At 38.9% G+C, this 21,983-nt stretch overlaps 2 protein-coding genes across 4 annotated transcripts; one reads left to right on the top strand and one right to left on the bottom strand.

Annotated features, from left to right (window-relative positions):
• Window positions 1-5,878: 5,878 nt before the first annotated feature.
• Window positions 5,879-6,505, bottom strand: LOC115966708. The gene has a single exon (XM_031085881.1). The coding sequence runs from the start codon at window positions 6,503-6,505 to the stop codon at window positions 5,879-5,881; it is 627 nt and encodes a 208-aa protein (XP_030941741.1).
• A 2,964-nt stretch (window positions 6,506-9,469) lies between these two features.
• LOC115967408 lies at window positions 9,470-14,228 on the top strand. 3 transcript variants are annotated; one of them, XM_031086498.1, is made up of 5 exons: window positions 9,470-9,676; window positions 10,021-10,738; window positions 11,232-11,483; window positions 11,624-11,715; window positions 13,339-14,228. In XM_031086498.1, exons 2-5 carry the CDS (start codon window positions 10,022-10,024, stop codon window positions 14,099-14,101), a joined length of 1,824 nt encoding a protein of 607 aa, XP_030942358.1. In that variant the 5' UTR covers window positions 9,470-9,676; window position 10,021; the 3' UTR covers window positions 14,102-14,228. The 3 variants fall into 3 exon arrangements, with proteins under 3 accessions (XP_030942358.1, XP_030942357.1, XP_030942356.1); XM_031086497.1 differs by having other exon boundaries at window positions 9,470-9,889; XM_031086496.1 differs by having other exon boundaries at window positions 9,470-10,738.
• Window positions 14,229-21,983: the final 7,755 nt, after the last annotated feature.

Raw genomic sequence — 21,983 nt, 5'->3', positions numbered from 1 at the left:
ATTTTATAAATATATGATGAATAACTTAAAGGATTAAATTGAATATTCAAGAATTAAGATGTAGTAATCTTCAAAGTGGCAGTCAACCAACATGACTTTGTATTACTATGAATATTTTATGAAGGGCATGTACAATAAAGTCTTGGGATATAATTTATTAATAAGGCCTAGAGTGCAATTATATTTATATAGTGGTATTAAATATAATTAATGGTAACTTTGGACTTGTCAAGAGTTGATAGAAAAGCCCAAGGCCCATTGGAGCTAGTGTTTTATTTATTCCCTTTTGGTCCAACTTCAAGCCACATACTAAAGCACAATTGGAATGGCCCAAAAGGCTAGCCCAATTAGAGAATTAGTTATAAGGAGAGATACATACAGAATTTTATAAGAGAATGAAATGGTTTGTATGTGAGTGTTGGACACTCTCTTATTCTCCCTTGAACACGTACATATAAACTGATTGAGAGACCACACTTCTTAGGTATCAAGTGGAATTGGAGTGAAGATTAAAAGTGTTCCCAAATGCTTCTAATCTTTAGTTTTGAATTTCATCGCACTAGGGTACACTCTCTTGTTCTTATATTCTGAAATTTATATAGTACATGCTATCAATTGCGAATGAAGTAGATTCGTTAAATTTTTCCGTTGCGTATGTTTTGTATGCGATACAAACTATGTTTTTCCAACACCACATTCCACAGGTGCTCCAACTTTTGTCCATCCAAGGTCTCCAAGTAGTATGAACCTCGTCTTTTGGAATTAATAACTCTATATGGTCCTTCCCAATTAGGTCCCAACTTTTCATGAACGGGGTCCTTAGTGGCCAAGGATACCCTTTTTAGGATGAGATCTCCAATGTTGAATTGTCTAGGCTTCACCAATGCATCATGGTGCTTAGTCATCAGGCTCTTGTAATGTGCCACCCTCTGTTTCAGCGTCCATCCTTACCTTGTCAATAAGATCGAGGTTTAGATAAAGTTGTTTCTCATTCTCCTCATTGTTATAATGGGCCACCCTGTAGCTAGTTAGACCAACCTCTGCGAGTATCATTGCATCACTTCCATATGCTAACTTAAAAGGAGTTTCTCCCGTCAGAGTCCTCATTGTTGTCCTATATGCCCAAAGGACGCTGGGTGACTCATCTAGCCATATCCCTTTTGCCCTTTCAAGTCGAGTCTTGATAATTTTCAGTAAGGATTGGTTTGCAACTTCATCCTGTTCGTTGGCCTGTGGGTAGGAGGGAGAGGAGTAGTGATTCTTGACTCCTAACTGCTCGCAAAATTCTTTGAAGGGTGTATTGTCAAATTGACGTTCATTGTCTGAGATGAGTACCCTAGGGATTCCAAAATGGCAGACTATGTTCTTCTAGACGAAGCTTTTTACATTCTGCTCAGTTATTCTTGCCACGAGCTCTGCTTCTACCCATTTGGTTAAATAATCAATCCCCACTACCAAGAACTTCATTTGTCTTGTCCCCATGGGAAAGGGACCAAGGATTTTAAGTCCCCACTAGGCAAAGGGCCAAGAGGCCACCATTGGAGTGAGATACTTTGATGGTTGCCTAGGTATGTTGCTGTAGCACTAACACTTGTCACATGCTTTGACGTAAGATTTAGCATCCGCTTGCATGGACGATTAGTAATATCTTCTGTGGACTATCTTATAAACGAGGGACCTGGCTGCTCTTTTATACAACACCTCATCCATAAGGACAAACCTCACTGCTCTTACCCTTGGCTTCCTTACTTCTTCTTTATCTTCGGGAAGAGCCTCGTCCTTGAGATAAGACACAATGGTGGAGGTCCAGTTGGTGACTCCATCTATCTGATTTACTTTTGGAATGTCTATACTTGAAATATACTAGATTTTAACTTGATCTCCTGCTATCTCGTCTGTAGATACCGTCTTGGCTAAGGACTCGGATTCCGTATTTTCCTCCCTTGGTATTTGTTGAAACTGCACTGTTGTGAAGCCTTTAATGCATTGTCTAACTTTATTCAAGTATTTCTTCATCCGTTCCTCCTTAACTTCACACATTCCATTCACTTAGACTATCACCAACTGTAAGTCTCCTTCGACGAGGACTGAATTTGCTCCAAGTGATTTTGCTAACTCCAAGCCCTAAAGTAGGGCTTCATATTCTGCCTCGTTATTGGTTGTTTGGAATTGTAGATGGACTGCATACTCTAGATGATCCCCTTCTGGTGAGTGTAAAACTATCCCAATTCTTCCTACATGTAGTGTGGTTGAGCCATCCACATGGAAGACCCACTGCTTTGCCCCCTAGTCTTCATTTTGCTAACTACTGGCAGGAGTGAATTTAGCAATGAAGTCCACTAGGACTTGAGCTTTTATTGCTTCTCTTGGTCTGTACTGTACGTCGAACTCACTAAGTTCTACTACCCACTGGATTAGTCGTCCAGCGGCCTCCAACTTGTTCATGGCCTTCTTTAGCGGGTGATCTGTCAGGACGTTGATTATATGAGCTTGAAAATAAGGCCCGAGTTTTCTTGTTGTTGTCGCTAATGAAAATGCTAACTTTTCCATTGGTGGATATCGTCCTTCTGCTCCTCTTAAAGCTTTGCTGGTATAGTAGACGGGCTTTTGTACGTTTCCCTTTTCTCTGATCAAGGCCTAACTCACTGCATGAGGGGACACTGCTTGGTAGAGATATAACTCTTCTCCTGGTTTAAACAGACTTAACAACGGAGTTAAAGCAAGATAAGCCTTCAAGTCTTTAAATGCTTGTTGGCACTTGTTCGCCCATTCAAATGCTTTCCTTAATACTTTGAAAAACGGTAAACACTTGTCAGTAGCTTTCGAAACAAACCTGTTAAGGGCAGTTACTTGTCTAGTTAGGCTTTGGACGTCCTTGATATTCTTTGAGGGCTCCATGTTCAGAATCACTTAGATTTTATCAGGGTTTGTTTCAATCCCTTTTTATGAAACCATAAAACCAAGGAATTACCCTGATGCAACTCCAAAGGCACATTTGCTTGGATTTAGCTTCATCTTATATCGCCTAAGTGTATTAAAAGTTTCTTGAAGGTCATCCAGATGCTGCGTCTCCCTCTCGCTTTTGACCAGCATGTTGTCCATGTATACTTCAACGTTTCGCCTAATTTGTGGATGAAACATATGGTTGACTAGCCTTTGGTAGGTAGCTCCTGCATTTTTCAGACCAAATGACATCACTTTGTAACAAAACAAACCTTGGCTTGTGATGAAAGATGTTTTCTCTTGGTCCGCCTCATCCATCTTAATCTAGTTGTACCCTGAGAATGCATCCATGAAACTTAGCAGCTGGTGTCCAACTATTGAATCCACCAACTGATCAATGCATCCACCTAGAGAGCTACTACATCCACCTACCACTTGTTTGAACAGTTAGAGAGCTGCAACATCCACCTACCACTTGTTTGTCAAGTTCCCAATGAAGTATGGCATTGGAGAAGTACAATGAGATCAATTAGTTACTAGAGAATGTTACTTAGTAATGTCAGCCATGGATGAGCAGATGCAAACAATGAACATTGAAGAAAGAAGAATATTGGCTGAACCAATTGAGGTATTGGAAGATGTACTGTTGGACGAGTCCAACCCAGAGAAGTTTACCAAGATTGGGACGAGTATGGGGGAGAAGACGAAGCAAGATCTCATTGGATTCCTCAAAAAGAGCACAGATGTTTTTGCTTGGAGCCATGAAGACATGCCTGGGATTGACCCAAGTGTGATTACTCATCGATTAAACGTGTCCCCGTCTTATAAGCCCGTTCGTTAGAAGAAGAAAGTGTTCGCCCTAGAACGAGATAATGCCATCAAAGAAGATGTTCATAAGTTAGTCATGATAGAGTTCGTCAGTGAAGTTTACTACCCTAATTGGCTAATGTAGTGATGGTAAAAAAGGCTAATAGCAAATGAAGGATGTGCGTGGAATTCACAGATTTAAACAAGGCATGCCCAAAGGATAGCTACCCTCTTCCATGCATTGATCAGTTGGTGGATTCAACTTGGATTTAGCTTCATCTTATATCGCCTAAGTGTATCAAAAGTTTCTTGAAGGTCATCCAGATGCTGTGTCTCCCTTTCGCTCTTGACCAGCATGTCGTCCATGTATACTTCAACGTTTCACCCAATCTGTGGACGAAACATATGGTTGACTAGCCTCTGGTAGGTAGCTCCTGCATTTTTTAGACCAAATGGAATCACTTTGTAAGAAAACAAACCTTAACTTGTGATGAAGGATATTTTCTCTTGGTCTGCCTCATCCATCTTAATCTGGTTATACCCTGAGAATGCATCCATGAAACTTAGCAGCTGGTGTCTAGCTGTTGAATCCACCAACTGATCAATGCATGGAAGAGGGTAGCTATCCTTTGGGCATGCCTTGTTTAATTTGTGAATCCCACGCACATCCTTCATTTGCCATTAGCCTTTTTGACCATCACTACATTAGCTAGCCAATCAGGGTAGTAAACTTCGCTGACGAACTCTATTGTGACTAACTTATGAACTTCTTTTTTGATGGCATTATCTCATTCTGGGGCGAACACTCTTTTCTTTTGACGAATGGGCTTGTAAGACGAGGACACGTTTAATCGATGAGTAATCACACTTGGGTCAATCCCAGGTATGTCTTCATGGCTTCAAGCAAAAACATCTGTGCTCTTTTTGAGGAATCCAATGAGATCTTGCTTCGTCTTCTCCCCCATACTTGTCCCAATCTTGGTAAACTTCTCTGGGTTGGACTCGTCCAACAATACATCTTCCAATACCTCAATTGGTTCAGCCAATATTCTTCTTTCTTCAATGTTCATTGTCTACATCTGCTCATCCATGGCCGACATTGCTAAGTAACATTCTCTAGCAGCTAATTGATCTCATTGTACTTCTCCAATGCCATACTTCACTGGGAACTTGACAAACAAGTGGTAGGTGGATGTTGCAGCTCTCTAACTGTTCAAAGTTGGTCGTCCAATAATGGCATTGTACGAGGACAAACAGTTTACAACAAGGAAATTCACTTCCTTATTGATTTGTCGTGGGTAAGAGCCAACCACAACTGGCTAGGAGGTGATGCCTACTGGTAGAACCTTCATTCCTCTAAACCCAATCAATGGCACATTCACTGGACGAAGTAATTTCTCATTAATCCTTATTGCTGGAAGGCTGGATAGTAGAGGATGTCTGCTGAACTCCCACTGTCTATTAACGCCCTTCTAGTTGTATAATTTGCAATTGCCAAAGTAATGACATTCGCATTGTCATGAGGATGGTGCAGTCATCTTGCATCTTCATCTGTGAAAATAATGGCCAACTCATCTTCTTTGATCATCCATGGTGGTCATCCTGATATTTGAACATTTTGAACTTCTTGTAGGTAGGTCTTCTTGGCTTTGGACGAGCTTCTTGTTGATGTACCCCCTACAATGATCCTTATTTCTCCAAGCAGTTGACGCTGGTTCATCTGCTTTGCCTTTCATTAGCTGTCTCTCGTCCTTGTGGTCTCGCCCAAGAAATTTTTTTAACTTTCCCTGCTTAATGAGAGTTTCAACCTACTACTTCAATTCATCTGTATCATGTCCATGGTCACAGTGAAAATGACAGTACTTGCTTTTGTTTCGCTTGCTAGGATCTCCTTTCATCCTTTCGAGCCACTTCAAGGATGGATCGTCTTTAATCTGCATCAACACTTAGTCAAGCAAAGTATTCAAGGGAGTATAGTTGAAGTATCGTCCTAAGGACGACCCTCTTTCTTGCCGTCATGGTCCCTTTTCTCTCCTACTTTCTTGCCGACGTGGTCCCTTTTCTCTCCTACTTTGGCTTTCTTTAGACATGGACCTTGCTCCGAATAGTGTATATAACCATTTTCCAGTCATTCACCTTTCTTCTTTTTCTTGGCAATAATCGCGTCTTCTGCGTTCATGAAAAATTGGGCTGAATGTATCAACTCAGCCATTGTCTGTGGATCCTGGTCATACAGCTTATGGATGAACAAGTTTGAACTAACTCCATTGTAGAAAGTTGCTAAAAGGATCTTGTCATCCATTTCGTCCACTAATAAGGTTTTGCTGTTAAAATGGCTAATGAAGGTACGCAGACTATTGTTTTCTCCTTGTTCTATGTTTAACAGGTTGGACGAGGAACACTTCTGCCTTTGTCCCCCTACAAGGTTGTTAACGAACAACTTACTTAACTCCTGGAACGAGGTTATGCTGTTTGGTGGTAACTTACCAAACCATACTCTGGATAGGCCTTTCAACGTGGTAGGAAAGGCCCTGCACATGATTTCGTCTGGAACACCTTGGAGATGCATGATTGTCTTAAACGTGGCAATGTGATCACAAGGATCACGCATCCCATCATATGAGTCCAAGGTAGACATTTTGAACTTGGAAGGCAGGGGATGACTCGTGATGGATGCAATGAAGGGGAAATCAGTCCTGTGGACGAGGTCATCTACGTGATTTGCTCTCCTCATGGAATCCTTCATCTCTTCCATAGCTCTTTTCATCTAGTCCATCTCCCTTTCCAAATATGGTACCCTATGAGTAACAGTAACTCTAGATTGATCTCCTTTAGCATTATTCTTAGCCCTTTCATTTTTTGAATTTTGCCCCTATTCTTCACCACATCGATGCTGACGCTGTCTATTGACTTCTCTAGTTAACTCCTAGTTTTGTTGTGTTAATTCTGCCATCGCAGTCACCATGGACTGTAACTATTGTTGGACGGTCATTGGAAGTGCTCCCACTCTCCTGGTGTCTTGGACTGGTGGCCATTGACCTAGTCCGAACCATATAGCCTTTTTTGTCTTTGGAAGACAAAGAAGTGAATAGAAACTTTTTACTTACACCTCTTCCCACAGATGGTGCCAACTGATGATGCACAAAAATCAGTAGGCTGAAATACTTCGGGCTATGATAATGGTTGTGAGTCCTGAAAAGAAAGAAAGAAAGAAATGTTAAGGGTGACCGGTGTAACCTAGCCAAGTACCCTCTGACGGTTAAGTCAGTTTCCTCTCTAGAACACTAGGATGGGAAAATAGTAGATGGTCAAAAACTTACCTTGGGTGAATAGGGCTTGTTCCTTTTATAGAAAGTTAGAAGTGGGTCTACTTGTTCGGATCCACCACAATCGTTGATGATGTGGGTGGTTAATGGATGAAATGGGGAACGTGGAGTAGACTATGGGGAATTCTCTCCACGTTTTAGGAGTAGTGCATTATGGCTTGATTACATGGAGCATTATGAGAGGTTTTCTTGTAGAATTCACCAAGTATTTCCTAGTCGTCCATACCCTTGTGTCAATCCTGGACGACCATCATTAAATAGTCTTGTTATTTTATGAACGAGTATAGGTCATATACATGATGCCACAGTTGGGCTTTTCTCCTCTCAAGGTTTTCTGGATGCTATCAAGCTATGGTTGTGATTTGATTGCCTGGACGACCACTATGGACGAATCCTATTAGACTTGACCCCCATCATAACTAATATATACATTTACTCCATTAGCTAATTCAATATACTAATACTATGATGTAAATGCAAATTTTATTGATTTGTATCTAAATAAAGAAAATCTTAAGAAATGTACCACATGACACAACTATACATATATGGACAAAATTTAAGTACAGTACTGATAAGCTAAGAATGTATTGACCTTTTATGGTAAATTAACCAATTAATTAGCCAAGTTAATTAATTAAGTTAATTAGCATGCAATACGCGTGGTAGCACAAATAAATCACCAAATGACTAAATGCAGTGGAAAAAAAATTTGACATGATGATTTGTTTACGAATGGGGAAAACCTTTAAGGCAAAAACCACACTGAGTGAATTTAAGGTCACCATTCCCGAGAATCCACTATTATCAAAACAAGCGGTTACAAGTAAAGAAATCTCAATACCTTATACTAACCTACAGTTGAACCCTTACCCCAATACACAATTAGACTTGTAATGTAGTGACAATCTCTCTTTTCAATACACGACTCCAAGTATGTGACTAGTCAATCAATGCACAGATCCTAGTACGTAACTAACACACCAACTTGAGAAGGATGTTGGCTGCAAAATTCTTCAGTTCATCCACACGATGAAGATTAAGAAACTCATTGCTCACAAAACCCTACTGCATACAAACGCAGTAACTTCTTCAAGAGAAAGATGAACTAGGGCAAATTGTCTTTGGTCACAATATGCTTGCATAAAACCTTTGCATCCAGTGAGACGGTCCTTAAAATAATCCTTATATATGTCTAGGGTTGTGAAAAAAGAAAACCTAAACACATAGCTTGGATAGGCGTGAAAAACATATCTGAAAAACTGATTTCGTAATTCTCGATAGATACATTTGTCGAACTATCTGTCGAGTCCTAAAAAACAGCACTTCTTCACTTGATTCTTGGACAAATTTGCATGGCTTTAATACTTGGACTTAAACTCTTATTCCTTGAAGTATTAAACACATCCTAGATCTACCCAATTACAAGTCAAGTACGTTTTGTCAAATGATTAGCCAATTCTAAATGACATATGTTCTTAACATGATCCACATATGTCCTAACAAGTACCTTAGGTTCTATTCCTTTGGTTCCTATCTTAAGATTCAGCTATGTGGCTACTTAACTAAAAAATATACTTTCATCTCATGAAAAAAAATCCACATGGCAAAATCTTACGAAGGGAACTAAAAAATATACTTTCATCTCATGAAAAAAAATCCACATGGCAAAATCTTACGAAGGGAACCTAAGGAACAGCACTTGAATACTGTATCTCTCTCTCTCTCTCTCTCTCTCTCTCTCTCTCTCTCTCTCTCTCTCTCTCTCTCTCTCTCTCTATATATATATATATATATATATATATTAATTTGTTTTGCCTAATTTTGGTTTGACTTGTTTTGGACTATATTGTAAGGATTGTACGTTAAAAGAAAGGTATATACCCTTAGGTAGAAATACAATTTGAAATAATTAATTATGTTTTTATCTTAGCAAGATAAATTGTTAAAAAAAAAAAAAAAACCTTAGAATACTAATTGAATGGGTAATGCTATAACTACAAATTATTTTATAACTTTTTTATAAATTATTGATATGACTAATTTTTTCTGGTTCTCATATGAGCCATCATAAACATCACTTTTCACTTACCAGTAACCACTTACTATCTCAATAATTTGGGGGAAAAAAAATTACTATAAAATTGTTTGTAACTCTACATATATATATATATATATATTTTTTTTTGGTTGAGGAAACTCTAGCACAAACTATAATGGTACTTAGGCCTACTGGGTATTGGGCCCGTTGGCCCTTATCCAATTTGAGGGAAATTGCTTCATCTCAAGTACATTGTCATCTCCAGCCCAATCTAAGCCAATCCAAACCTGGCCCATTTCTAGTCAACACGCTGCCAGCTCCAATCCTAACGGTTTTTTTTTTTAACAAACTCTTCCATATTCCCCACTTTCCATGGAGATTTTGTAGAGTTTCTATCAAAAACCTTTGACTGACAAAGCTTCCTTATAACACACACCACAACCGTTATTACAGGGAACAAATCGGAAGTGTCGAAATCCTATTCAACCAATCTTACTAGGAACCACACATTTAGCGATTTCCTCAACAACCCTTCTTTCTGATCCACGCTGTTTCACAGGTTTACACCAACTCCCTCACTTTTCTAGATATTCAGCACCAGTTGGAACCGATTCTGTTTGACCCATTTCACATGGTCGCGTTTTCAATCGGATTTTTCCAATGGTTTCTTTGAAATGATTCAAAAGAAACCCCATTTCTAGATTTTCATCACCAACTGCAACCAATTCCTCTTTGACCCATTTCATATTGACGTTGTCACATATTTAATCAGGTTGTTCCAATGGGTTCTTTGAAATGATTCAAACACAGCCTGTTTTTTTTTTTTTTTTTTTTTTTCACAACCACCATATATTGGCTTAAAGAAAATTTTAATTCTTTTCTCATTTTTGGTATGTTTCAAAGGATGGCAAATTTGAGTCCTGGGATTCTTATCAAGCTTCTTGGGGAGATGGGGGTTGATGAAGTGGATCGAAAACCTGTTTTGTTACAAATTAGAAGCATAATTCCTGCAATGGCAGAGGGTGATCTTTGGCCAAACCAGGGGTTCTATTTGAAGGTTTCAGATTCTTCACATGCTATGTATGTGTCTTTGCCTCACGAGCAGGATGACTTGGTTCTTTGTAATAAATTGCGACTTGGGCAGTTAATATATGTTGAAAAGTTGGAGATGGCATATCCAGTTCCCGTGCTTAATGGGGTAAATCCTATCCAATGTAGGCAACCCTGTGTTGGAAGTCCCAAAAATCTTGTTGTCATAAATAATTTGGCAAATGTTCGTGGGGTGTCTGATTTTGTGTCTTCAGAAGAAAAGGATAATGATGGGCAGAAGAAGCCATATCGTTCTTTGAGTACTTCGAAAGTTAGGCGAGATGAGGGAGCAGTTAGAATATTCCGGAGGTCTAGAACTACTAGTATTGAAAGCGAAAATTGTGATGAAATGAAGGCAACTCGAAAAAATAGATCAGCTTTTGTTGAAAAAGAGTGTGATTCTGAGAGTACAATATCATCTGGCTCGTCTGCGATACCAGTAAAGAGAAGAAGCTGGAATGGAGTAGAAATTTCAGACTCCCCATTTGCCAAGCGTGGGATAAAACCAAGTGCTCGTAGGCGAAGTGCTTCTGTGAGTGTCTTGTTGTGCCTTTTGTACTCATATCTTTTATCAACAATTCGTCAAGTAAAATTTGGGCTTAGATGAATAGGTAGAGAAACGTTGGTTTGAAATTTGTAAAAAAAACGGTTCAGCTATTTTATTTTTGGGCCTATCTGGCTTAAGAAATTGATAGAATGATTAGTTAAGTTTATTTATACGACATATGTAAATTATTAATCTTGACTTAAGCTAAGTTAGTCAGAAATGCACACATGTTTCTCATTTAGATTCAACAACAATATACACTGCCTTTCTTTTAAGTCTTGACAGATTGTACCAAGCCTGATCTCCCTCATTGATTGCACTCTTCAGTGTTGAATCAGTGATATAAATATAAACATAACTTTTGGCTTAGCTTTGTATGAGTGTAGCTGTAATTTTTATTGGATTGTGTCATTAAATTTTGAAGTTGCATAATTGTTATCTAATTATATTTATATGCCTTCTCATACTTTATGAACAGGTTTCTCCAACTTGGTCTGTTGGGTATGATAGCTCTGATGACAATTCTAACTCTAAATCAAAAAGAAAAGATATTAGTATAGATCTAAAGTCAGTCAAAAGTTCCGACAAGTGCAGGATCCCTATGTCAGTGAAATGTCATGAGCAGCCCTTAGATCCTCCTGGGGTGTTCAGTTGGGCTGATGATGAAAAAATGACAGAAACTAAAATTTCGTGGAATTCCCTCCCCCCAGCCTTAGTGGATCTAGGCAAGGTACAGTGTTTCACTTAAATTTGTCTTTATGAAATCTATTCTGACCTTTATATGTAAAAGAGAGAGAGAGAGAGAGAGAGAGAGAGAGAGAGAGAGAGAGAGAAATTAGTGGTCATATAATTCTCTTTTTAATGCTGCAGGAGGTGTTAAGGCACAGAGATGTGGCTCTTCTTGCTGCTGTGGAGGCATTGCAAGAGGCTTCTGCTGCTGAAAGATTGCTCAAATGTCTGAGGTGCACAAATGTCCACTAATGCAAAGTTCTAAAGATAAATCTAATGAACTGAGTTCATAAATTCCTTGAGGACTTTATATGCCATTGTTTGTCTAGTGGTGTCATCCAGATTTTAACATGGAATGGGAACTGTGATCAATGAATTATAAAAATTAATGAAAGGAATATTATAAATTCCAGTATTCCTATCATGTAGTGATCTAAACAACTATAAGCAGGATGCATTGCACTTTTTGGTGGGAGTTTCATGCATACAAGGATGAACTCAGGCTATTATCTACATAAATATATGCACTTCAGTAACAAAATTTCAACTTCTAACTCATTGTGCTTAATTTATTTTATCCACTCCATGGTTTGCTGTTCAAAGTTCAATTGGGCTTTAAATTTTCTATGTTTGAGTCATACCATGATGCTCCATGTTAAATTTGAGGCATATTTGTCATGTGTTTAGCTTTGGTTCAGCTCTTCTTTATATTTTTCTCATGAGTGGTACTGAGTTAATGTGCAAGCTTGGAGAGATGCTGCCCTTAAATTAGCGTAGTGCATACTTTCAAGGACATGATAGGATACAGTCCAAGCCTATAATAAAAAAACAAAACAAAACAAACAAAATATTGTGTAGGCCACAATGTAGAGTTTCCTTTCTCTCTTCTTAGTACTCCCCACCCATAAGTAAGACCTCATCCTTTTAAAGGGGAGAGGTGGCACTTGGATTCAAGGACTGGTGTATACACCCCAGATGTGTTGAAAAGATTGAGTTGAAAATAAGAATGTCCACCTGCAGAATGTAAGTGACTCACCCTTGCCAAAAGAACTTTATGTTTGAAAGGGATAAGATGGAGATGGAGAGGGAGTCGATCAGTCAAGGTTATTTGTCATTTGCAATAAAGCCAAAGACTACCTGGGGGAGTGACCAAGCAATACAGATCATGTTGGATGTGTTGTAAGGATGAGAGATATACTAGATACAAGGTGTGTGTGTATATATATAGCGCTATAATTTAACAAAAATGAATTAATTTAGGTAGTTTTCCATGTCAAATGAAGCCAAAGACCTGTGAGGGGTGGCCAAGCTCTATCAATCATGTTACAAGTGCTGCAAGGATGAAAAACTAGAAATGTGGGTTGAAGTTGTGAAAGAAGAAATATAGATCTAATTGAATGGAATTATGGTTGTTGATTTATTCTGATAGCTAGAGAACCTTAGATGGCTGTGCTTGTAGGCAGCTTCTAACTGGCTCTATAACATCCTTGCCATTAACTTGGTTTCTAGAACAATATGCATACCTGCTTGAAATTGAACCCCATTTTCCTTTTTATTACAGATAACTCAGGCATATATGATATCAGTAAAACTTTTGTAATGAAAGTATATCTATCCTGCGCATCCCCATTCATATTCCACGACTTTTCTCAACTGATGTCAAAACATTTTTCTTTTTCCCTTCTTTCTGCCATCAATACTTGAACTTATTACACTTATTGTCTCTTTCTGATTTTTTCAAGCAGTGCTGCAAACATCCAATTATTGGTCTATTTCATTTTTTAACTTGTCATATGCTTCAACTGCCATGTCGATATCTTTCTACAAGAGTCACTAACTTCTGTTTGTCTTTCCAGTACATACTCAGAGTTTCAGGCTGCCGAGAGGGATGCTAAGAAGCCATCAGTTGATAAGTTCTTAAGCCTCCAAGATGACTTGATGAATACTCAATCAATTGTTCAGTCATTGACAAACATTAGTCCACTAAGAGGAAAAGACCATGATCCAAACTTCCATGGTTCCATCAGAGAATCTCTGAAACTTGCCATGGACAGAAAGAAAAATGCAACAATCTGGATTGAAACGGCTTTGGTATCTGACCTTACCTTGTTGTCTGCCCCTAGTGCCCCTAAGGCTACCAACTTAGTGAGAAAATCGAGTCTTCCTAATGACAGTGAACTGAATGGCATGCGTAGAGTTAGAAAGCAGAGAAATAATGGTGAAATCCATATTGGATTGGCAGCTGAGAAAGACGGTACAAGAAGTTGGGTTAAGGGAAGTGCTCTGGATGCAACTGTTCACCTGACAAATTCCCTGCATGATGAATTTAGAAAATGGTTCTTGGCTTTTGTTGAGACTTATTTAGATGAAATAAATAGCAAAACCATTTCCATAGAATCAGATAGTGAGGTAGGTGAGATGATGTATCAGATTAAGAAGGTAAGTGACTGGTTAGATGTGGTGGTTAACAAAGAGGTCAAATCTCCAAATCCCTCAGTGGATGATTCTGAATTAGAAGCTTATGGGAGGGTGAGGGACAAAATATATGCGGTCCTCTTGAAGAATGCTGAGAGAACTGCCATGGCTTTTGAAAATATGAATTTAGTAGCTGAAGGTTGAAGATTTACTAGCAATGAAATCCCTTCCTTCCTGGAAGGAGATTTGACAAACATTAACTAGCTAGAAACTGTATTTTAATGTACCCAACTCTCTTTTTAATTCTCAATACATGAAGTTGATACGTAAAGTGCCATTAGTGCAAATAGATTTTTCTTCCCTTTTGGTTTTTTACATGATTATCACATGTTATTGGTTATGATTGCTTCCAGAAAATGGTGAAAATTTTTTATTCTCTTATTCGTGAAGTACACATTATTGAATTCGCAACCTCACTCGCTAATTTGCTATCAAGCTAGAGCTCATAGTAGAAGATTTGCCAAATATTTCTCTACCATTGAAATGTGTTTTTTCATTAATTGTGAAATTGCAAATTTAGATGCAGTTGATTTAACTACCCATTATAATTAATTGATTCAATTATATATTGGCCAAGGTAGTTATTTAATACCTGATTAAATTCATGGTTGAACATGCGTTAACATAAGCAAAAGCATAATTAAGCACAATCATATATCGAGACATAAATTTGTTCACCAAGTGCTCTTAGTTGATATACCTACCACACTTCCAAGGGCAGAATCCTGAGAGGCATGATGTTAAAGGGCCTTGTAACTCAATTAATATTTTGCATTTTTTAGTGATGTCCAAAGTTTAAATTCCCCCTCCCAATTATCAATTTAAAAAAATAAAATAAAAAGAGCATAATGAATGGTATATTGGATAAACAACTTGAGGAGTAAATTTTGGTGAGGACAAATAAAAAAGGGCACGAAATTCATTGGGTAAAATAAGAACCATGTGAACCAAAATGGAAGGCAGATTGGAATGCAAAATTCTCTAAGCCTTCAACATGATACTTCTAGCAAAACAAGGGTGAAAATTACTGTAGAATACTGATTCCCTTGTGAACCATGTGTTTAATGGCAAGTACATTCCACATACAAAGTTGTATCCACAAGAAAGATAAATTAAAAAGAGGCAAAGTTAGAAATCCTTATTATAATTTATAATAGCCACACAAGAAGGTGGAAGGATGTGTTGATGGATGTATGGTTTTTACTTTTTGCCCCATTAGGCTGAGGACATATAACGTATACCGTTGAATCCTCAATTGCCCCAAGGCAAGTGCATATCACATTGCAATGGAGTGTATAAAAAAGATAGTAACGAAGTAAAAGTTTCAGTGCATATGAATTACAAAAATGGTGGAAAAAAAATATGGATGCTCAATATGCCAAACAAGATTCTTTGCATGAGTTATATGCAGTGAGATCACCCCAACTGAAGAGAACTTATATTGAAGAAGAATCATAGATGAGGATTTGTACACTGTCTGCCATATTGCTTAGGAAACAAGTTGTGTTAGTGCTTAGTGGTATGAAAATGCAAACCAGGTATGGCAGCACACTAGTCATTTTTTGTTCGAGTAACCCAAGAGTAGAACAAAAATCATTTGTAGATAGAGCATGGAGAGATGGGTGACTTGGAAAAGGGTAATAACTAGTTCAAACACTTTACTATACACACTCTCACACACTCAAATCGCAAAGAAATCGTGACTTGTTGGAAATTGTGACTTCCAATTGTCACAATTTCTGTGCAATTCAAATGTGTGTGTGAGTTTTGGAAACTATGACTTCAAGTCACGATTTTTGTACAGTTTGAGTATGTGTGTGAGAGTGTATATGATAATGTGTATGTAATAAACACCACCCCTCGGAAAAAGTGTATAATGTAGTTGTAAGGATTGTACACTTTCTCCCAAAGTGGCAACATTAGCCACATTTTTGCCAACCACGTTCATTTTACATGATACTATTCATGTAAACTAATCAATACAAGCCTAGAACCCTTTGGAATTAGTTGAGAACCCCCAGGAGGTAGTATATCTGTACCCGTATGCCGGTTACTATGCTGGGTACAAGATATAATTTTTCAACCCCCAGCCCTTGTACTTATTCCTTCAGCCTTTCGCTCCCTGAGTGGTTGCAAACTAATTGTAATTCCGTGGTACTTTTGCATAAGAATCCTTTCTTTTTGTGATCACTCTGGCTTCACAGACGTGTATATAGGTTGGTCTTTAACCCAGATGGGGTACCATTTTCTAGACTAATAATTAGGCTAGCTAGTTTGATTCTTGCTTCCACGTACAAGGCCATTTAATTTCTATCTTAGGACTATCTAGCTGTTCTCGATTCTTGGAACCTACGATATTTAGTGGTGAGCTCCTAGTCAAAGGGGTCGGGGGTGAAGGTAATTGCGGATGTATCATTTTCAGGGAATTTGAGACCAGTTGGTAGTAAGGTCTTTGAGGATCACTGATCAGAAGATTTGGGGAGCTTGCTCCCTCGCCCACCAAAACTCCCCTCTTTAATGGGTTAAACTCATTGCACACAAATTGTTTTACACACATTCTAAATAACTGAAATTGTCACTTAATTTTGGGGGCGTGTGTAAAACAATTTATGTAATAAACACTACTCATATGTAATATGCTTTGTTAATTATCATACGGTTTAAATTATTATAGTTTAATCATTTCATAAGTTTAACAAAAATTGATATGAATTATTACTTGATGTTTATCCGATTACTAATAATCATTATGTTAGAATTATAAAATTGAATTTTGATTATAATTGAAAGTTCAAAAACGTATAAAAACACCTTTGAACGTTTAGACCCCCAAATTACAACTTAATCAATTCAAGCAATATGTCAAACATCTAGTGTGCGGAAACTTAACATATGCTATCATACGAAATTGATCAAATACTATCTAAGCCATAACAGATTAAAATCCACAGCAGATAAATAAAAGGCAAAGATAGAGAGGAAGGAAGATGCAAACACAAAGACAACACGCGATGTGTTATCGAAGAGGAAACCGAAGCCCTCGGCGTAAAACCTCTCCGCCGCCCTCCAAGCGATAAGCAATCCACTAGAAAATACAGTTGGGATACAAGGACAACAATAGACCCTCCAAGCCTAATCTACCCAGTGCACCTAAGCCCTCCAAGCTTCTTGCTCCAACGAGGTTGCGTCGAACCTTTTTCTTTTCTAGATTCCCGGATTCCGCTACTAGACCATAGCATCAACCAATGAAGATTGGTTCCTTCCTAACTGCTTCCCAGAAATCCAAACGACTGTCTCACAGTGATGATGATAGTGAGAACCAGGTTTGGTATAATGCCTCTCAAGGATTTAACAATGGAGAGGAAGAGAGTCGAAGAATTTGAAGAGATTCTAAGGTAGAGATTGTGGGTGAAACAATCTGGTTTTTCTTTAGGGTTTCTCTCTCAAAATTCTCTCTGGAAGCTCTCTTTCAATCGGGGGTAAAAGGGGTATTTATACTGGAGTGGAGAGGAATGTGAAACGTCAGGTTTTTACAAAACAGGGGTGGCTCGCGGCTTGACCTCACGGCTTGACCAAGTCGCGAGTTCCAGTCGCGAGATAACCGTATGGCCAGTTGTCCTGTTTTGTCCTGTAGTGCTCTAGCTAGCATGACTGTTCATCTTCCAGCATGCTTGGCACGTGTGCTGCTTCTGGCGGCTTGCAGCCGCGAGTCACCCGCGAGTCCCAGCCGCGAGTCTCTGTTTTCTTGCACACTCTTGAGCAATCTTCACTCTATCTCACTCACTACCCTTACATCAAACCCACCTAAATACAGGGTTACTAAATGCTGAATTACAAGCAAATTTGGCACGGAATAAAGCCAATTAGATGGTTGAATAAATTCAACCTTACAATAATAAAATTACAACATAATTTATTTAGATATAACAAACCTAGCCAAAAAATACAGTATAGTGAATATTATTTTTATTGTACAGTTTGGTTGAAGTATTATATATATATATATATATATATATATATAATGTGGGTTTTTGCTTGTCCATAATTCTTAAAATTCTACATATGTTCTTAGGCATATGAAAACATATATTTGATAGTTATAAATTTCCCTCTTTCTAAACTCAAATCCTAGCTTTGCCATTGACCATTAGTTTTATAATTGCACTTTGGGCATCAAGGGATGGTCTCGCATTGGCCTTATCTTTGGGGTTTACAAGTTTTGTTGTTGTTGATGGCCATTTTTTTTATGAAAGGCCCAATAGTAGAAGAAGCCCAACAATAAGGGAAATGGAAAGAAAAAGAAATATGAACGGTAAAAGCAAGTTAGTAAACCCAATAGGCCAACATGGCAAGAATAACAACCAGTTGGCTCATGGGAAGGATAAGAGGTAAAGATGAAGTAAGTGGGCCGAGGAAGCCTAAGAAAAGAGGTAGCAAGCCCAATGGGCCAACATGGCAGGAATAACAGCCAACAGGCCCATAGGAAGAATAAGATGTAAAGATGAAGTAAGTGGACTAGGGAAGCCCAAGAAAAGAAGTAGCAAGCCCATTCCACAGAGGGATGAAAAAGGTAATGCAAGCCTAAAAGTGCACACATGCCTCACACTGCAGAAGACAAACACTACCCAGTACACGTGGCAAATGAATATGGCGTAGGAGCGGTAGAAATGGCATGGGAATGAAAGAAGACAAACCCAGACGGTAGTGGCACTTGCACAAGGTCCAAGGCACCACCAACATGTACCCAGCCAATACATGGGAGGTGGGCCCTCGGTCAAGGGATTCAAGGAGTGTGGTTTGAAGGTGGGGAGAAAGGAGGTCTATTCTGGGGTTCCTACCGAGACTCTTTTTGGGAAATCCTTTGCTAGGATGGCATTTCTCCCAAAAGAGGTAAATACAGGTTGGGACCACTTGATGCATGCCATAGGGGTAGGTATAGAGAACCCTTAACCCTTATTTGTTGAGGGGAGACAAGGTAGTGAGGGGGAGAGGCAAAACAAGAATTTTCTTCTAGAAATGGAGAGTGGTGTGGCAAGCACCCTTTGAGCAGAGGTAATAGTCGGGCGACCAACAGGTTAGTGGGTAGTCCTAAAAAGATGCCTACAAGAAACCAAAAGTGGTTGGTACAGCCTTAGGGACAAAAGGGAGAAAGCCCATAAATTTAAGCAAGTATAAAAAGGATGGAGGTAACCATGAGCAAGGACATGAGGGAAGAGTGGCAAGAGGTAGATGGAGAAAAAAAACACACAAAGAGAAAACATAAAAGAAACTTAACAAAAAGAGAATAAGAAATTGGGGCATGCATCAATAAATTGACTTTTCTCTCCCCTTGACATTCCCACTCTCTTGAATCCATAATCTGGAACATAAAGCCATTTAGGCTCTCTTCCTAGCACAAGTAATTTCTATAGCAGAAACCTGCATTGAGGTTACCTGCGTTGGGGATTGGCTCCCTTTTTGGACCTTTTTCTGCCAAACAGCCCAACCCAAGGTTGGGGAAGATGAGGTTATCTTCATTGCATCACTAGACATCCTGTGATAGTCCCTTTTTTGTTTATGTTGATAGTATTAACGTTACTGGTTTTGCTTTAGTATTACATGTCCTGCTATAGTATTTCCCTTTCTTTTCTATTTGCTGCATCAGTTGTTCTGCTATAACTTTGTTTATTTTTACTTATGGTGCAAGTTGTCTATTGTGACTCCATTTAGCTCGTTTTACCATAACATTCTGTCGTAGTATATTTTTTGTTGTAATAGCTATCCAGCCGCAACCATGCTTTGCATTTAGCTTACGGTGCACTCAACGACTTGTCTTGACATGGGGTGAGCCTGACTCGTGCACAAGCTGACCTACGATGCAACTCAAACTAGGCCAGTCTTAACTCCCTTATGCCAGAGTCATAGGCCTTAGTATGGCAGAAGGTCCAAGGCCCAAACAAGCAAAAGGCCCCCACATTTAAATTGGTAACTTCACTAGGGAGTTGGGAAATAGTTAAGGAAGTACAAACGATCCCTCGTGAGTTATGCCATCAAGATCGAAGACCACGTAGAATATGAGTGCAGTACCGTCATAGGCAGAATCACGGCCAGCCACTTTGCACAGCCCAACCAAGCAGAATGTGCCAACAGAGTAGGGCCTGAGCTACAACAACAGTAAAGAAATCTTGGTGACAACACTAACCTTGAGGTATAGCGCAGATGTGGCTAGCGCTTTTCCTTGGGTCGTTACATATGGTATCAAAGCCAGCCCAATAACCCCATGTGGGCTCGGAGACACTACTCCACAAAGTGGGCCCTAACGAGGACGTTAGGGATTTAAGTGGGGGAGATTGTGATGCCCCAATTTGATTGATTGTGTGATGTGTGTAGGTGTGTGATGAGTCCCACATTGGGTATTTACTAGGTTGAATTGGGTTTTATTAACAACTGTAAGGAGTCTCAATTGTAACTAGTCCTTTTGAGGTATAGTGCAGATGTGGCTAGCGCTTAGTGTTGCAATTAGTGTAGCATTCCCAGCAATAGATAATGGAGGAGATCCGCCAGTTGAAGGCGGATAAGGCTAAAGAGAAGGAGAGTCAACATGACCCTGAGCATGTGATAGACAAGGAAAAGACCCTTGTTGGCGGTCGCCCGCAAAATATGGAGCAATGCTTTGACACAATGGTTGAGATAGCAGCATTGCTAGAGCAAGAGAAGGCTAAGGCACCCAAAGAGAGATTTTATCCATGGAAAACACCATATCCCCTGAGGATACTCAGCAAGCTGTATCCTAATAGATACGAGGCGCGAACTTTCACACAATATGATGGCAGAAAAGGGAGTGTCATTGAACATGTGAAAGAGATAGAGGGATAGAGGATGTAAGAAGATTATGGGAACTGGTTAAGGAAATATGATGCTCAAGAAATATAGAAAATTACTTGAAAGCATGGAATAGAACAGAGAAAAAGATACAACAAACTGATTGATATTATTAGATTCAACAAACTCTTTACATAAGTCATAAGGATTTCTAAAGGAGGCTATGTTCTGCCATTACAATGATACAAAGAAGTTATTTATAGACAACGGAATTCAAACCATATTTAGATCCAATTTACAATCAGCTTTGCATAAGATGGTAGGGGCCTGGCTTGTGATTGACAAGTGTTAAAAGACATCTAGTTGGAGACAAAGTTGCTTCTAGATAAGCTTTTGCAGGGGTAATAAGGGGCTGTTTGGATTTGTAGTTTTCCATCACCCATAACTCTGTTTCCATCATCCATAACTCAAAACTGGTGGGTCCTACGGCTGAGCAGTTTGTTTGGATGTGTTTTCAGTTTTTGTTTCCATCACTCAATTCTCTGATTTTTGAGTGATGAGTTATGGAAACTGAAAACACATTTTGGGTGTTTTCAAGTTATGGAAACAGAGTTATGTGGCATTTTTGTAATTTTACTCAACTAGATGGACCCATCTTATGCCTTGTCTCATCAATCTGACTTCATGCACTCGTGCTCTCCCCCTCTTTCTCTCTCTTATCTTTTTTTTTCCTCTTCAAACACACATGAATCAAACCCAATTTCTTCAAAGAATCCATTGTTTATCAAAACCAAACCTATTCAAGATAATTACAGTAATCTAAAGAAAAATCTAGCTTAGAAACACAAATTTGGTCCCGGAAATAGCTTAATTAAGCTCCAAAATTTGGAAAATTAAAAAAAAAAAAGATTGTTAATCCTAGAGAGAGATCAGAGCCTTCTTAGATATAAGAAGCAGAAGAATGAAGATTTAAACATCGAAGTCACTGACTCCGACCTCAGATCAATCCAAACCAAAATCCCCAAAAAAAAAAAAAAAGAAGTAAAAGGGATCTCAACACGGCACGACAGTGGATGAGGAATATTGTCGTCAACCATGTCCAACTCGGCACGGTAGGGAAAACGACGAAGAGTACCTTGTCGTCAGCCATGTCTATAATCATAGATTTGTGCCGCGATGGCACGACAGAGGAGATCTTGCGGCGCTGGGTGATAATGCCCATGAG

Source organism: Quercus lobata, chromosome 11 (assembly GCF_001633185.2).
Source record: "Quercus lobata isolate SW786 chromosome 11, ValleyOak3.0 Primary Assembly, whole genome shotgun sequence".
Taxonomy (NCBI): domain Eukaryota; kingdom Viridiplantae; phylum Streptophyta; class Magnoliopsida; order Fagales; family Fagaceae; genus Quercus; species Quercus lobata.
This window is presented reverse-complemented; position numbering and strand designations above follow the sequence as displayed.

Bases quoted from the DNA above. Each gene is read 5' to 3' on its own strand.
- LOC115966708 (XM_031085881.1), bottom strand. From the start codon at position 6,505: ATGGAAGAGATGAAGGATTCCATGAGGAGAGCAAATCACGTAGATGAC.
- LOC115967408 (XM_031086496.1), top strand. From the start codon at position 10,010: ATGTTTCAAAGGATGGCAAATTTGAGTCCTGGGATTCTTATCAAGCTT. The intron at 11,484-11,623 runs GTACAGTGTTTC...TTAATGCTGCAG, and splicing joins CCTTAGTGGATCTAGGCAAG to GAGGTGTTAAGGCACAGAGA. The intron at 11,716-13,338 runs GTGCACAAATGT...TTGTCTTTCCAG, and splicing joins AGATTGCTCAAATGTCTGAG to TACATACTCAGAGTTTCAGG.